The sequence below is a fragment of the Hypanus sabinus genome, chromosome 3 (genome assembly GCF_030144855.1).
Source record: "Hypanus sabinus isolate sHypSab1 chromosome 3, sHypSab1.hap1, whole genome shotgun sequence".
NCBI classification, from domain to species: Eukaryota; Metazoa; Chordata; class Chondrichthyes; order Myliobatiformes; family Dasyatidae; genus Hypanus; species Hypanus sabinus.
This window is the reverse complement of record NC_082708.1, coordinates 126448836-126467493: the sequence shown is the minus strand read 5'-3', so window position 1 is coordinate 126467493 and position 18658 is coordinate 126448836. Positions and strand designations below refer to the sequence as shown.

At 39.5% G+C, this 18658-nt stretch overlaps 1 protein-coding gene across 1 annotated transcript in view; it reads left to right on the top strand.

Annotated features, from left to right (window-relative positions):
- The first annotated feature begins 1643 nt into the window (after positions 1-1643).
- Positions 1644-18658, top strand: part of LOC132390839 (NEDD4 family-interacting protein 1-like) — a 110418-nt gene continuing 93403 nt past the window's right edge. Inside the window, exons 1-2 of the mRNA XM_059963381.1 lie at positions 1644-1739; positions 1986-2073. Coding sequence (XP_059819364.1) covers positions 1701-1739; positions 1986-2073 — 127 coding nt within the window. The 5' untranslated portion in view covers positions 1644-1700. The remainder of the gene's footprint in view (positions 1740-1985; positions 2074-18658) is intronic.

The window sequence follows — 18658 nt, the reverse complement described above, 5'->3', positions numbered from 1 at the left end:
TTAACAAAAGACTACTTCCCCTATATGGACTCTTCTCACTGCCTCGGTAAAGCAGCCAGCATAAACAAAAACCCCTCCCACTCCAAAAATTGTATCTTCTCCTCCACCCCCTTCCATAACACGGAAGACACAACAGCTTGAAAAGAGACACCACTGGACTCAAGGACTACTTCAATCCTGCTGCTATAAGACACTTGAATGAATTTCTTATACATTAATGATAAACTCTTAACCTCACAATTTATTTCATCATGGCCCTTGAATCTTATGTCTTCCTGCATTGCATTTTCCCTGTAACGGCATTATATTTTGTATCCTGTTAGGATTTTCCCTCATTCTACCTCAATGTCTTATGTTTTGAAATAGTCTTTATAGATGGCTTGGAAAACTAAGGTTTTCATTGTGTCATGGTGCTTGTGACTATGATGCCAATTTCAACTGAAGTTCATATGGAATGTTGGCAGGCTTACATAGCCCTCCGATCTTCTCCTGCTCCTGTACCTTTGTGTTTTTGTGTATCCAGGAGTCCACATTTAAACTGATAGGATCTTTAGTAAATGTTTATGTTATCAAGAGCGACTTCCTCCTGCTTTGTAAATCACTGCGCCACCACCTCTGGTGGTCCATCATGCTGCTGAGACAAGACATTCCCAAGAATTGTGATGATGATGGAGGTGTCAGGCCTGATCCTGTGAGTCTGACTCAGTCGTGGGGCTGTGCTAAATTATTTTGTGACAGACCACTCCTAATTTAGATGCGTCAGCAGTTTAAGTAAAGAGGATGCTGTAACTCCATTGGTTGAGACTAAAACTGTACGGATTAGGCACAGTTCAGTGCTTAATCAAGTCGGGCGGTCTGTCCCGTTTTATTTCTTCTCTGAACATAGCAGTTACAGTATAACTGAGGGGTTTGCTGGACCATTTCAAAAGTAATTTTAAAAGACAATCAGGTGGGCTGCATGTAGGCTAAGGATGGCCGATTTCATAACCTGAAAGAGATTAGTGAATCAGATGGATTTTTATTACAATCCAATATTTTTCATGCCCATCGAGACTAAGATTAATTGTTATTCCCAGTTCCAAACTATTGGTTGAATTTAAATTCCATAGCAGCTGTGGAGGGATTTGGCTTCATGTCTTTAGATTGTTAGTCCAGTAATCTAATTGTGTCACATTCATACATGTGTATTCAGGAATATTTGGTTTTGTGAGTATACTTAAAGAAAATGTATATTTTGATTTATTTTCCGTTCTTTCCCATTAACAGCCTTTGCTACTAAATTCTAAAATAAAAGAAAATTATAAAATACAGAGCAAATATGTGTAACACAATGCCAAGAGGTACTCTGATATCAAATGTCAGAGCAACACATTAGAAAGCATCAACATTCCAGACGTGAAATGAATCCAACTGCTAATGGACGTGCTTATGTACTTAAAATAGCCCCCTTCTCTCGGTGACTGTGTATTCTGAGCAGGGGACAGATGTGTCTTTTTTGTGTCTTAATGACAAGGATAATTTCCATGGCTCTGAACTGAGTGGCACAGGCGTTTCATCATACATTTAGAGAAAGGGTCTATTTATATTGCCTTATCTGTTTTCCACCCCCTTGTTGTAATGTAACTTAGTTTATCCCAATATGGCTGTCCTCCTCCAGTGAGTAAAAAAGATGTGAAACTTGACAAGGTGACTTCTAGGTGATGGATTTTAATGGCAAGCCAATTATCTTCTGCGAATATGTGAGTGTTTTACTTTGTAATGAGCTAGATTTCAATTCAACTGTATGTATTTGTTCATTCGTAATAGAATCCAATGGAACAACAATTCTAAATTACAGTTTAGGAGGGAGAAAAGGGATTTGGACTGTTGGTTTGTAGCTTTTCACTGTGCAGCAAATTAAATTACTGGTAGCAGACTGTGAGTGTAAAATGACATGCAATAAAATTAGCTTATATAATAACTTGCTTGTTTTCTGGTGAAAATAGGAAGATGATTTCACATTAGGAGATGGTTACAATGAAGGCAATCAGCTGATCCTAGGAAATGATGGGATATTTCTTCTGACCTTTTTCAGTAAGTTCATTTTTAATTGATTTCCTACAGAAGCTCATTTAAATGAGGCTTTTAAAATGTGTCAGAACTCTGCCTCTGGGCTGTAAATTTATATGTAACACACTTACAGATCCTATGACAGCCCAGAAGCTGTTTGAATTAATTTCATTGACAGATTTGGACATTTGCTGGGAACTTGTATACTAATGTGGGTTTGCTATATCCTGTGCGACTTCTTCTACCTAAAGCTTTGCATTACCTGAATAGCATCCTGTTCAGCATGAAACACTGACAGATGTGTTACCCTATATTTATACTCCTGTCATAGTGTTGTTTTAAATATTCAACGTTGAGTAAATCCGTGGTTCTCAACCTTTTCCTGCCTGTGGCCCACTTGTGACTTTCAGTTACCATCCCAAAGTCTCCGTTAGTTGCTAAAGTCCTTTTTGGTCGATTGTACTAATTATTCCAATATACAGTTTTTATTTATATTATAATATTTCTGTATGTTAAATATAATGGTACAGGTATATATGAAAAATAAAACTATTTCAAATTTCTGGATAGGATATGTTATTTACAATATATATAATATTCTTTCAACTAGTAACGAAAAAGCAAAATACTTTAGGTATTTTGTCAGAGTCTTTTGACTGATGCAAGCTAGAGAGTTTTTGGATATCTGGTTGCAACTTGGTTAAAGAGATAATCAAAGGTCATCTCTTTTCACAACATCAAAACAGTTACTTTTTATCAATATATTTTAGTAAAATTTCACTGGAACTGTAAACTAATCATGGCCCATTCAGAAACTCCTGTGGTCCCCAGTTTCTTGTTTTTTACTTGTGGCATCCAACGTGCCCCAATTGAGAACCATTGGGTTAAAGGTTGTAGTCATGGCAACTTGTCCGAAGTGACAAAGTGAGCCCAGTCATTAACAAAATGAGTTAACTGCACATTCTTCAAGGAGTATCACTTTCTGAATCATTTTCAAAGTCAAAAACCTTCTCAAATATTCATTATCATGAACCTCCCCTCTGTCTCCTGTTTCTCTGTCTCTCGATCTCTTTCTACTGACTTTGATGTACATTGACCTTTCTAAGCTTTCCATAAGTATTTTAAAAATTAATAGAATAGGTATGGAAGGAGGAGTAAGGAAACAAGAAGCATTGAACAAGATGACTATATCTTACCAGACAAAGTTCAGATAAATGAAGGCTTAAGAACAATTTTCCAACACAATTGCCTTAGGCTTTCTGCCCACCTGTTGTACTTCAAATATAATTTCAAGATTTCCTGGTCAATAATATCAATTGGAAGCTGAGGAGACTCAATTTCAAGTGCAGTATTTAAACAAATAAGGTAAAAATGTGAGGTGAAGCCTTGAGTCCAGGTGTTTAAAGGACATGCTTCCTTTTAGTGCCTTCCTAGGATGAAATGCTGAGCTCTAAGCAGTTTCATGTACATTCAGCTACAGTACAGGATTGAAATAAGCTGCAGAAACTTAGTCTTCTCTGTCACAGGCACTAGCCTCTGTAGTATCCAGGACACCTTCATGAAGCGATGTTTCAAAAAGGCGGCATCCATCATTAAAGACCCCATCCCTAAGTACGTGCCTTGTTCTCATTGCTACCATCAGGGAGACAGTACAGGAGCCTGAAGGCACACACAGTGATTCAAAAACAGCTTCTTCCCCTCTGCCATCCAATTTCTGAATGTGTATTGAACCCATGAACACTACCTCACCTACTTTTTCATTTCTATTTTTGCATTACTTATTTAATTTGACTATATAATATGTAAATACTTACTGTAATTTACATTTTTTTCATTATTATGTGTTGCATTGTACTGCTGCTGCAAAGACAACAAATTTCACAATATATGCTGGGGATATTAAACCTGATTCTGTTTCTAATTCTAAAAAGAGAAAAAAAAAACGAGGTGAAATAAAAATGGGTAGTTGATAGCTAACAATGATATCAACAGTAATATTGTGATATGAGCATCATGGACTCAATGTCAGAAGTGGATATTGAGCTAAATGGAAGAATGAGTTGAATATCACACTTAATTACATCCCAACCCCAATATCACCCACATCCTTCACTTTTCCTTTTTCAACCATCCTCCTTTACACCAACACAAGAGATTCAACAGATGCTGCAGATCCAGAGGAACACATACAAACTAGTGGAGGAGCTCAGCAAGTCAGGCAGAATCTGTGGAGGGGAAAACCAGGCTAGACTCTTTAACTTCTTTACACCAACTTTGTCCGTCTGTATCTCTGTTTCTCTCTATATGAACTTCCTTTCATCCTTATATCACTTACTGATGATGGCTTATAGATAATATTTTTTAAAGTATATAATTTGTCCAAGATCATTGATAGCAGTGAAAATACTCAAATTTGTAATGAAAGTTTTGTTATCAAGATATGAGTAAAATCAACTTGGATTTATGAAAGGAAAATCATGTTTAACTAATCTGTTGCATCTGAAGGAGATGAGAAAAAAATCAATGGATGTGATATCCTTGAGAAGGCTCTCAGTAGTTCAACACAGGAGGCCAATGAACAACAGTAGATCACATGGAATTGGGAATAATATTCAAGCAGAAAGAGAACAAAATGTGAGAATGTATTGGTTCTTTGTGAAGTAAGTACTGTGTATTGTTAAAGGTAGAGAGGCTGCAAACCTTTTTTTTGGTGTTTTTGATATCTGGAAAGACAATGTACAGGCATTTATGAAGGTAAGTGATACGAGGGCTTTTATCGCAAGGGTATTTAATTACAAATTTCTTAAAGCTATGTAGGCCCTTGGTGAGAATACAGCTGAACTTCCCATGCACAACTTTAATGACCTTATCTTAAAAAAATGGCGTGTTTCCTACCGAAGAACTGCTGCAAATGTTGACCAGACTTCTTATTGGAATGATGTATGTCATAAGAGGAAAGATTGGGTATTGTCTAGATGTTAACAGTGACTTAATTGAAGCTACAAAATTGGTCAACACATTAGATAAAGGAAGGATGTGAGGCATAGTGTCTATGTCTCAAACAAAGTGTCACAGTCTCAAAATAAGTGGTTGAATGAAAATGGATGATAAGCATCCTGTTGAAAGGTCTCAGCCTGAAATGTCAACTGTACTCTTTTCCATAGATGCTGCCTGGCCTAGTGAGTTCCTCCAGCATCTTGTGTGTTTTGCTTGGATTTCCAGCATCTGCAACTTTTCACTTGTTTGTTATTGGTAAACCTTGGAATACTTTGCTCTGGAGATTGTGGAACATCAGTCATTGATAGCATTCAAAAAGGAGATCTGAATTATAGAGAAATGAAAATATATGGAAAGTGCTCTTTAGGTTCAAGATTGGCCACAATATAAAATTTCAATTAGGCCATACCTGAATTATGGTGCACAACTCTGGTTTCCCCTTTGCCGGAAAGATGTGGAGACTTTGGAAAGATGCAGACGAGGTTTACCATCTGTTAGCTGGATTAGAGGATAGGACCTATAAAATGTGGTTGGACAAACTTGAGTTATTTTTTCCTAGAGCATCAGAAATTGAGGGGAGACCTCATAGAGTAGACAGAATCTATTTCCCAGAATAGAAATTTTAAGTACCAAAGGACAAGAATTTAAGGTGAGAGGAGAAAAGCTTAAAGAAGATGTTTCGGTAAGGTTTTTTTCACGCAGCGAGTGGATTGGCACCTGGAACAGTCTGCTGGGGACAATGATGAAAGCAGATACAATAGCGCTGTTTAAGATGCTGTGAGAGAGTAACGTGGATATGCTGGGACTGAAGAGACGTGCAGTCATGCTCGGTGCAGAAATTGTGGACTGAAAGTGTATTGTTCTATGTTGTATCTACGATCTTGTTAACTGACAGATTAGATTCAAGGGACCAAATAGACTTCTTCTGCTCCTATTTTCTTTGTTCTAGATGCAGTTTCAGGCCTGTTACTTGTTTTCAATGCTAATAGAAATGCTCTGTCTGTCCATTCAGTGCATGATATTCATCCATAAACCTGCTGGACAAGAGACCGCAGGAGAGAAGAGACAGATGATCTGAGGTTTTCATTCATCTACTGTATTTCTGGACTGAAATGGGCCAAGTAGGAAGTATGTGGAGTCTTGAATAAAAACCGAAAGTTCTGGATTTTCTCAGATGGTCAGGCTGCAATGGTTGTGTCACAGCCTGGTATGGAAGCTCCAATCGGAAAAAGCTCTGCAGTTTTTAGACTCCATCTCCGTCTCCAGCTCGATCATGGGCATTAGATGCCCCAGAATCAAGGACATCTGCAAAGGTTGATGCCTCAAAAAGGCAGCATTGCTTGCATTGCAGAGGGTCCAAAGGAGGTTCATGACCATGATCCTGGGAATTAAAGGGTTAATGTATAAAGAGGGTTTGATGGCATTTCAAAAGAATAAGAGGGGTTTTCATTGAAATCTATCAAATATTGAAAGGCTTAGATAGAGTTGATGTGGAAAAGGTGTTTCCTATAGTGGAGGAGTCTTGGACCAAGGAGCACAGCCTCAAGATAATAGGACTTCCCTTAGGACAGAGAAAAAGGGGAATTTCTTGGCCAGTGGGTGGTGAATCTGTAGAATTTATTGCAACAGATGTCTGTAGAAGCCAAATTATTGGGTATATTTAAAGTGGAGGTTGATAGGTTCATGATTAGCAAGGGCATCAAAGGTTATGGAGAGAAGACAGGAGAATCAGGAGAATGGGATTAAGAGATAATAAATCAGCCATGATGAAAGGAAAGAGCAGATGGGATGAATGGTCTAATTCTGTACCTATGTTTGTTCTTAAAGAATAAATAGTTCCACCATTTATTCATCTTACCCAGTTAGGTTGTGTTTGACAATTGTAAAGACATAAATTGTCACTAGGCAATGGGGGTTGGTGAAAGGGGTTCACATTGTGTTTATGTGTTTTTCTCATTGGGAACATCAGAAGACATGCAAGTTTCTGTAGTGGCCTCTCCAGCGGGTCCAGCTACACCGCTGATTAGTCGTGCAGAGCACAGCATACTATGGTCTCAAGATTTCTCTCATTCCTGAAGTTCATCTCCAACATGTCAACAACTTGTCCTGTGATATATTTGGTTTCCATATGGATTACATTACATCTCCCTTGGTCCTCATAGTGGGTGTCGATAGGTAAATTTTAAATAGGAATCCCTCCTGTCCAATCAGTTAACTGATGAATATGCTTCAAGTTGCCCAGAGATGAATGAGCTCACTGCAGAATGGGAGCATCATGACAGCTGTCAGGAAATATTCTGCACATCTTCATAATGATCCTGTGGTTACACATCACTTACAGTCTAATGTAGTGGAAATCCTAGTGTGTCATCTGAGTTTCCTTGATTGTTAGCAGATGTCATAGGAGATTACCCACTTAAAATGAGCCTGATGATACTCATAGGAAAGTCCAAGCATGAAACAACAATACAATGACTTGTTCAGTGATACAAATGTACCACTGAGCAAGTCATTAGCATGCTGAAGATGTGCTTTACAAACAGGAAAAGATCTGCTGGTTCCTCTCCCTGTGCACTAGCCAAACCACTGTGAGTGATCAGTTTGACACACTGAAGCACACACACACACACACACACACACACACATTTTGTTTGGTTGCATTGCAGGAAAAGGGTGCAAAGAGATTTTTCCTTGCAAAGAACCACATGTTACCTATTATATCCAGTAAATATATGAATAATTGAACATTCATATGACCCAGCATTTGGCTCATAAGGTGATGCTTGCTCTACTTCCCTCCCACTCCTCAGGGCCCTTGTTCTAGCTCTTCCCACTGACACCTTGAGGCCCTGATTCCCAAATCTTCTAACTCTCCAGGACCCTGATTCTGCTATTCCTTTCAACTCACTGGGACATAGTTTGCAGTACTGTCTTTTCCTATTCTCCCTTATAACTTATTGGGGATCACTGGAAAATCTATTATGAATCCATCTGTTTTGAGATATTAATAGGGAAGAAAAATCCAGTAGTGTGGAAAATCTCTCAGTCCATTCCAGCACCATCAAAATTGTGAGCATATTGGATTATCATAGAAACATGTAAAACCTACAGGACAATACAGGCCCTTCGGCCCACGATGCTGTGCTGAACATGTACTTACTTCGTAGCTTTACTGAATATCTGTTGAAAGCTGATCATGAGACCTTGAAAACTTCCCCACCAGATGCCTGAGATGATTCATTGAGGATATGTGGTTACTTTGTTGGACGTCTTTGTAGTAAGTCCTGTTCTAGCCATTTGCAAGTGAGTCTTCTCTGCTGATCGACTATTTCCCTTGCCGGCTCCAAGCCTGTTATGAACAAGTTATTGCTCTTTGTTGAACTCTTTTCTTACTAGTATTTCTGTGACATTGTTGTGACTGGTCCTCGGTCTTCACTAAAGGTACAAGCAACACAGCAACCAGACTGATCTGATACACCAAGGCTCTGTAGCAGAAACATGATGTCCAATGCTGCAGAGTTGTCAAGATAACTTTCAAGGTTTTTGAGGTAATGGCCAAAGGTGTTGAACAGCCCTCAGTATGTGAACTGTGAATTAGATCTCTCACACACAGTCAAAAAGTGAACAGTCCTCCGAATCCGAGTCAGAATCAGAATCAGATTTATTATTACCAGCATATATCATGCAAAATTTGTAACATCAGTACAGTGCAAAGACACAAAAATTGGGTCTCAACCCAAAACACTCCTGATACAGGAGTTATGTCGACCATCCCTTCACCTCCATGGTTGCTGCTCGACTCAGTATTACATTTTGTTATTCTGGATTCCAGGATCTGCACTCCCTTCTGTGTCCACTGCCAATATATTTTCACTGAGATTTCACTGATTTGTTCTATGAGGCCCAGGAGATTAAAAATTAAACTGTAAGAGCTTTTTCAGTTTATCTCAGAGTCTTTCACTTCATGAAATGACGGATAATTTCTCCTGAGTCTGGCTGTGGTCACTCAGCCTAATGCATCACATTTAAATGTGTAGCCAAGCAGTTTGTAACTGGCTAACTAACTTGTCAGGATTGCTGGTTGTACCTCATTCCATCACTTGTCAGGTACATTCCTGGACATCAAAATCTTGCACACCCACTGCTTATAATTTGGACTCTGTAACTGTGAAAGACAAATCATGGGCTGTCACTTTGTTCATTTGTTTCATTTTTTCTTTGTGGCGTAGAGCGATGCTACTTGTCCCACTAAGTCTATGTTGACCCTCAGAGCAATCCCGTTCCCCCTCCCCATTCGCTGTAAACTATTCACACCCACTGGTCTGTCAGCTCTCTCACCCATTTACATTAGGGGCAAGTTACAGTGGCTAATTAACACACCAACCAGAAAACTTTGAGATGTGGGAAGAAAATGGGGAACCTCAGGGAAAAATAGACAGTCACAGAGAGAACATACAAAGTCCACACAGACCACAATGGAGGTTAAATCAAACCCGCATTATTGTAGCTGCAACGCAGCACATCTTCCCATTGCGCCACCTCACCGACCCATTAACTACTTCACTATTGACCAGAAGCAATGTAGGTCAGAGTTAATATTTAGTGATATCTCTGTTACACCAGAAGCTACTTGGAAAAAATAAGCCAAAAAAAAAAGACAGAGAAAGGAAAATACAAAGAAAGAACAAGCAGACAGTCAAAAGAAAGAGGTAAAACCAGAAATGATGGCAGAAAAGGTAATCCAAGGCACAGGAGTTCGGTCTTGCTTTAGTCTTGTTTCAGAGGTTTGGAATAATCTGGCTCCACAACCTCCTCATTTGGTAAATTTGTAACATTGTATAGTGGAGAGGGCTTGGTCCAAGTAAATGGCTCTTTATTTAGGATGGAAAACTGGGAAAACCACTTGATATGGCACCTTTCATTTGACCAAATTTCTCAAAACACTTCAGGTAAGTGTAATCAGACAAAGGGTGGTATTGAGCCAATAAAGAGACATTAAGGTTGGTGGCTAATAACCAGAACAGAATACAATTTTTCAGAAGGGTGGAAGGTTAGGAAAGGAATTCTAAAGTCATGAGTTTAAACTACTGAAGACACACTTACTTATGGCTCAATGAAGAAAATAAGGGGCAGGCAAGAGGCAGGAATGAAAGATTCTCAGATGGTTGTAGAACTGTAAGGGTTGATAGGAGTAGGAAAAGGCAGTCACATCAAGATTTGATGCTGAGATTGACTATTTTACATTTTAAACACGTTGAATGAGCGGCAGGGCAATAGGTGAGCGACACTTTAATGTGAAGTAGGACACAGTCAAGAGAATTTTATAGGTGATCAAATACTGAAGGAGAACTTGTGGAGCACTGAAATAGCTAGGTGGACGTACCTTGAATATGAATATGTTTTGGAAGGAGTATTGGAGATGAGTGATATCGCGGAGGTTGATGCACCATCAATAACTCACACTGAGACGTAAGGCGAGATATCGGCTTTTATTGACTGGAAGAAGGAACCAGGAGTGAGTGTCTATCATACTATGTCCTGGAGACTGAGGCCGAGCGTCAGGCCTCAGATCGCCTTTATACAGGGGCCTGTGGGAGGAGCCACAGGAGCAGTCAGCAGGGGGCGTGTCCAGACAGGCACATAGTTCACCACAGAGGTAGATTTAGGTTTTCTTTATAATGTTGCAGAAGGAAAGCATAAGGTCAACAAGTATACTCAGATCCCTCAGTCTAAAAATAGAGGAGGTATGAATTGATATCCTGACAACTGGTGCAACACCTGTTCTTGCTTTCCTCTCTCAACATTATTCTCTAAGCTTTATCTTTAAATAGGCAGATAAAGATACTCTCTAAATATTAAAGTAAGTTAATAGTGGTGTTAGATAATGTGACCAGAATGTTTCTCTGAAGCACTGTTTATATTTAGAATTGCTTGTTTATGAAGTTATTCTGTATTACAAGTGAATGCTAACTTAAGTGGTTCCAGAATACTTGAAAATTGCAAATATTACTCTACTCTTTAACAAGGGAGAGAGTCAGAAGAAAGGAAATTATCGGCCAGTTAGTCTAACCTCAGTAGTTGGTAAGATGTTGGAGACTATTGTTAAGGATTGTTTTTGTTTTCAGGGTACTTGAAGGCACAGGATAATATAGGCTGCAGTCAGCATGGTTTCCTTAAGGGGAAATCTTGCCTGACAAATCTGTTGGAATTCTTTGAAGAGATGATAAACAGGATAGACAATTAGTTGATATTGTACACTTGGATTTTCAGAAGAGCTTTGGCAAGGTGCCACACATGAGGCTGTTTAACAAACTACAAGCCCATGGTATTACAGGGAAGTTTCTAGCATGGATAAAGCAGTAGCTGATTGACAGGAGGCAAAGAGTGGGAATAAAGGGAGCCTTTTCTGGTATTCCACAGGGGTCTGTGTTACGATTGATTATTTTTGCATTATGCCAATTATTTGGATGGTGGAATTGATGGCTTTGTTGCAAAGTTTGCAGATGATATGAAGAGGAAGGGCAGGTAATTTTGAGGAAATAGAGAGGCAGCAGGAGGACTTAGAGAATAGCTAAAGAAATGGTAGATGGAATACAGTGTTGGGAAGTGTATGCTCATGCACTTTGGTAGAAGAACTGAAAGGGTAGACTGTTTTCTAATTGGACAGAAAGTACAAAAATCTGATGTGCAAAGGGATTTGGGAGTCCTTGTGCAGGATTCCCTAAAGGTTAATTTGCAGATTCAGTCTGTGGTGAGGAAGGCAAATGTGATGTTAGCATTCATTTCAAGAGGACTGGAATATAAAAGCAAGGATGTAATGTTGAGACTTTATAAAACATTGGTAAGACTTTACTTGAAGTATTATGAGCAGTTTTGGGCCCTTTGTCTTAGAAAGAATATATTGAAACTGGAGAGGGTTCAAAGGAGGTTCACGAAAGTGGTTCCAGGATTAAACAGCTTGTCATATGAAGAGCATTTGATGGCTCTGAGCCTGTATTCACTGGAATTCAAGAGAGTAAGGGTTGACCTCATTGAAGCCTATTGAATTGTGAAGGGTCTTGATAGAGTAGATGTGGCAACGATGTTTCCTATGATGGAACTGTCTAAGTCCAGAAGACACAGCTTCAGAATAGAGGGGCATTCTTTAGAACAGAAATGAGGAATTATTTTAGCCAGAGAGTAGTGAATTTGTGGAATTCATTGCCAGAGGAGCTGTGGAGGCCAAGCCTTTATGTGTATTTAAGGCATAGGTTGATAGATTATTTACTGGTCAGGGCATGAAGTGATAATGGAGAGGAAGCAGGAGAGTGGGGCAGAGAGAGAAAAATAGATCAGACATGATAAAATGGCGAAGCAGACTCTATGGATCAAATGGCCTAATTCTGTTCTTACAGTATATCTTACGGTCTTAAGGATTTATTATCCAGATTTGTCTATTATGTGTATTGTCTACAGTTAGGAAATAGGAAAAGTTTTGAAGCTTGTTCTATTGAACAGAGGTATATCCATATACACTGAGCCTTGTACGCACTTCTGTGAAAGAGCAGTAACCCAGCACAACTAATCGCCTTCACCCCATTCCCACCCCCCACAACCTCGGTATATATTATTAATGGAGCACAGTTTTAAGCTGTAAACCCTTGGGATGAACTTGTTATGGTTGATTTATATTCTGTTTCTGAGAATTAAGTGTTTTGGCAGAAGAAGTGGCGTAAACTGGATAGTCCAGCCAGCAATAATGAAAAGAAGCCTAAACTGCCTTAATCTTCATTTAGCAGGACAGTTGATCTTTAATTCCCTTGGCCCACTATTCTAAGCTCAGAATTATAGTGAACACAATTAATATAGCTATGACATTGGATTTATCTCTGAGCCCATGCGTGTCAGTATCTGATGTGCTCAATTATAACCAAGAGCCAGAAGACTTGCTCAGTATTTGCTTATGCAATGACAAGACCTAATCCTAGAGATGTCATAGCAGTCTGAGAGGGGCAATAAAGATAAAGGAAGGATAATAAAGGCAATTTTAAAATGACTGCTGTTTCATTCTTCCTGAGGAATGGTGAAAGAACCCATAATATATTGCCAGTGATAATCCAAGAAAGTGAAGGAGATTCAGGAAGATTCCCTGGTCATTGTTATTGTTGTGTCTGTACAATTACATATCAATTAAAATAAAAGCACTCATGTGGGAGATGGCTCTAACTGGTATACTCACATTCCAGCAGACAGCGAGGGAGAGGGAGAGAAATTCAATTTTTCCTTTAGAAACCATTTTCAAATAAACATGCTTTCACAATTATGGTCCGCAACTAACTTCACTATACGAAAGATTCAGTCTTTTGAGTGTCACTCTTTTTCCTTCAGGATAGTGCCTTTGAACCTGTAGAGTAGCATCAGGTTTGGTGGGTGTCTTGTCAAAGGTAACTTTCTCTGTTGCTGGTGTCATGTTGCTGAAAGTGACATGATCATCACTGAGAGGTAAGTCTGGTGGCTTTAATGCGCCCAATTTGTTGGATACAGTCACCACAGGTGGGTTCTTTGGCTGAGCATCCAGTATCTGGTCCACATAACGTCTCCATGTATGATCTCCAACATCCACCGTGTACATCTGTGGTCCAGTTCTTGTAGCTATCCTACTGGGTGTCCACCTGTATTTTTGGTAATCATGCACTAGGACTTCCTGTCCAATCCCGAAGCTCCTTGTTGCTTCACTTGGCAACTGGCTGAACTGTTTATTCTGCATTTTCCTCTGTAGGTCTGGTTTCAGAAGGTCTATGTGAGATCTCAGATTCTTGCTCATAAACAGCTTTGCAGGTGTTTGATTTGTCATCACATGAACAGAATTCCAATACACAAAAAAGGAAATTATCCACCTTGTGCTGTAGAGAAATGTCCTCCTTGTTCATAGCTTTGATGACTTGTTGAAGGGTTGGATAAACCTTTCAGCTAACCCATTCATTGTTGGGAGGTGAGAGCTGACTTGAAATGTTTGATGCTATTTTTCTTCATGAATAGTCTGAACTCTTTTTATGCGTATTGTGATACGTTGTCACTCTCAATTTGTTCAGATAAACTATATCTGTTGAAGGTGGTCCTCAGGGTGGAGACAGTCTTTTCTGATGTGGTTGAATTCATTGGTAGACCTGACTACATCGAAGGAGCATCTACAGTAAAAAAAAAAAAAAATGAAGTCCATGAATGGCCCAGCAAAGTCATTATGTACTCTTTGCCATGGTGGCAATGGCCACTCCCACGGGTGTAACGGTGCCTGTGAGGGTGTATTTTGAACTTCATAGCATCCCGACCAGCTTTTGATCAAGTCTTCAACCTGTCTATCTATTCCCGACCACTACACACAGCTCTGGGCAAGAGTCTTCATCTCGACTGTACCCAGGTGTCCTTCATGCAGATTTTCTAACACTCGTGTGCAGATTAGAGGGAACCACAATGCAAAATCCACACATCTGCATTCTGTGACATACAAACAGTTGGTCTTATCTCACTAAGAATTCTGGATCATGAGCTGGCCATCCTTAGATGGTGATGTCATAGACTTTTGACTATGTTGGGTCATTCTTTGTTTCTTTTTGTATTTCAGAATTTGTTACAGGCAACTAATCCACCAATGCTGTGTGGAACACCTCTGATGGGTCAGAGAATGAAGACTTTTCTTCTTTAGTTGCCAGCAGTGGAAGAAATGAAAAGCCATCAGCATTGCTGTGTTGTTTGGTATCCTTAAACTCTATGTCATAAGAGTGGGCTCCTAGGAAAAATGCCCAACATTGCAATCAGGTAGCAGGCTTCACTGGTATTCCCTTTTTGGGATTGAAAATGGACTCAAGAGGCTGCCGCTTGAGTAAACTTTTGTCTGTAGAGATAGTGGTGGAACTTCTTTATTCCCCATACTAGACTAAGGACTGCTTGATTGATCTGTGCAGAGTTGAGTGATCTTGAAGCAAATGCAATCAGATGTTCAAATCAATATTTCATAGTCTGTGTCAAAACGGCTCCAATGCCTTAAGGGGTTGCATCGAACACCAGTTTGATGGGCAGAGATGGGCCATAATGTGTGAGCAGTTCATCGAATTTATTAGTCTCTTTGTTTCCTTGAATGCTCTTTCACATTTGCTCATGTCTGTAACAGTGCATTCAATGGATGCAGCACTGTAGTAATGATTGGGAGAAACCGGTGGTAGTAGTTTACAAGGTACAAGTATGATCTGAATTGTGATACATTTTCCAGTCTGGATGCCTGCAGCACTGCTTCAGTCTTCTCTTGCGACATATGTAAGCCGTGCTTGTCAATGAGATGTCTGCAGTGAGATTCCATTCTTGGAAAAACTCTCATTTCTCTCTCTTTGCACGCAGACCAAACTCACTCAGCAAAGTTCTGCAGGTGCTCTTCACCATTCTTGCCGGTCACAATGATTTCATCAAGGTAACATTGTGTTCCTGGGATATCTTGGTCCATTGCTCTTTGCCAAATTGCTGGAGCTGATGTGATGCCAAAGACGAGATGATTAAATGAGGACAGTCTCTTGTGAGTGATTGTGAGGAACTTCCTCTTTGACTCCTCAATCTCCATTTGCAGATAGGCTTGTGACAAGTCGATCTTTGAAAACCTCTCCTCGCCTGACAAAGATGCAAACGTGTCTTCTGTTCATGACAGGATACTGCACAGTACGCAGCACAGGTTTGATGCTCAATTTGAAGTACCGACTTATGCAGATAGCTCCAGCCTTCCCTTTCTTGATCACCAGAATAATGGGCATTGTCCAATCACTCCACTCAACCTTGAAGAGAATTCCAGATCCTTCCAAGCTCTGAAGTTCAGCATCCACTTTAGGACATAATGCATAGGGCACTGGATGTGCTTTATGGAATCTTGGAGTTGCTGCTTCATCCAGTTCAGTTCTGGCCTTCATGCCAGTTCCCTCCTCAAACACCTTCTCATTGCAATTAAACTGTGGTGATATTTTGTGGGTAGTGCTACCATTTTGGCTGCAGTTGCCTGTTGATGACACATTGAGAGCTTTAATTGTATATCAGTCTGGTTGGATTTTTCTCAACCGTTCATGTCCAAAAAGTGCTGGCCCTCTGCTTGACAATACATAAAGCTCTAACTGCCGTGTTTGGCCTCCATATGTCACATTCAGGCTCTTTAGCATCACTGAGGTCTTTTCTAATAGCAGTTTAGAAAACCGTCTGTTGTAGTTAGCCTCTGGAATAATGGATAAAGCTGACCCTGTATCCAGCTCCATTTTCAGTTTTACACCAGTCACATCTATTGTGATCGATATGATTTTGTGATCTGCCTCAGTAATGCTCTGCTGTTCTCAGCATGACCGTTCACCTTTGTCAGACTTTGAGCCACTTTATACGTTTGTTTAATATTGTGTTTAAAACTATTCACTCTGTGTGGGTTTTCTCTTTGGTTGTGTTTTTTCTCTGATTTATACACTCTCTATGTGACTTTGTCTGTAACACTTTCTGCAAACTTTTTCTTTGAACCAGCAATCATTTTTGCATCTCGGGAGGATTTGGCACATCAATAACATTTCTGACTTTCTGCACCATTCAGGCAGATTTTGTCCATATCACATTCCAAACTCTTTTCTGTAGTTCTGTTGCACCCTTTGCTGCAGTCTCTAATAATTTTGCAATGGTTAATGCCTGTTCTAAGGTGAGGTCTCTTTCTGATAGTGGCCTCTTTTGAGTGCTTTGACTATACATGCCACATACAAGCCTATCCCATAATGCACCAGAAAGTCCATCTCTAAAGTCACAGTATTTAGAAAATTTGCTCAGTTCTGCAATGCTTTCATCCTTTGACTGGTTACTTCTGTTAAATCTCTCAGTTACAGTATTACTAGGGCTCAAGTGATTTAATAAAATTGTAACAATTTCATCCAATGTCTTGCTTGCTGGTTTTTCAGGAGTTGGGTAAAAAACCTATGTGTTTTAGCATCCAATAAGCTAAGACATGTGGGTACTTTCTTTTCCTTATCCACATTGTTCGCATTACAGTACAGTTCAACCCTATCAATATACGATCCCTTGTCCTCATTAGTGCTGTCAGATTCATCAGCTTTCCCAACTAAGGCCATCATCACATTATTTCCACTTTAACTTTGGCAGCTGTGCGTCTTTCACTGCGTACTGTGACTCTTACTTACATGTTCCTCTGATCAAGTTTGTGACTCTGTGTCTGCCTTCTCTGTACTGATTAACTCCTTCTCTCGCTGTCTCTCTCCAAAGTCCATTGTCCCTTAACTGGTGGTGCTGTTGGTGATATTCAGGTTCATACTTGTTGCCAATTTGTTGTATCTGTACAACTACATATCAATTAAAATAAAAGCACGCACACAAGAGATGGCTTTAACTTGTCATGGTTCCGGTTGGCAGTTCACCTTTAACACTTCGTTCTCCCTGATCATGCCATAATTTCAGTCAATTGCTGCTAGTTACCCAATAATCATACACCTGACTTTCATCAAAGACTGGGAAATAAATACGAGGATGACTCTATCACAGGTTGCTAGTTCGTTGGTCAAATCTTGTGTGATCCTTCGTTCCCTGTTAAGATTAGAACTGTTAGTTCTAAGTTCCGCTCTAGTTTCTAGAGAGTCCCTGCGAATCCCGTCTCCTTGTCAAGATCCCTCTGGTTTCTTGCTCTACGTTCAGGTCTACACCAGCCTCCTCAACTGAGTTGACCTGCCAGTGTCCTGCACTTGGGTTCTCCTCCGTCACCCCTGTGTTACATAACTGGTGTATTCATGTTGGAGGGGGAAAGAGAGAGAGAGAGAGAGAGAGCAAGAGAGAGCACAATGCGCATGCATAGATGACATATCAATGTGCATCGGTAAATTATCAATTCATACCTAGTGCTAAGGAGAGTCATTGCTCTAAAAGAAATAGGCCATACATTACATTTATAGTCTCAATGGACCTGTTGCACACTTCCTCCTTTCAGAATCACCTAGAACGTGAGAGAATGTAAATTAATAGAGTGGTACAGTACAGAAAGAGACCCTTTCACCACATAATATTCAGACCAACCTTTTTTGTCTAACTATATCAAAGTCATTTGCCTTCATTAGGAACATATCCATAAGAATGTTAAGAATTAATTAGTGGAATTCTTTTCATCGTGCTTAACCTCTGCCCCAGGGAAGTGGGTCAGGGTAATGAGGATATGCATTAATATTTTATAATAATTAAAACAATTTAAAAATATTGCTTCTGTTCAATGAAAAGAATTTAGACTTATCTGATAGCAATCTTGCAGACTAGTTTTTAATTTGTGTATTTTCAGATAGAATCTAGGTCAAAAATGCAAAGGAATTTTCAAGCTTTTCTGAACAAATTTTCCATTCTATTTACAATTAAGTTTTGATGGTGTGTCCTTTTTGGCTGTGAGGACATGACTGAATTCCATTTTTAAAATAAATTGCAACAGTATACAGTAACAACTGACTTCTGAATAATCTCGATGCTTTCATAAATTGGACATAAAAGATTTTTCAGACTTAGACTAGTGATTAGAATTTCAATATTTATTTGGATGTCCCTAAAAGAACATGAAAGGCAGATTATAAATGTGTCTGGA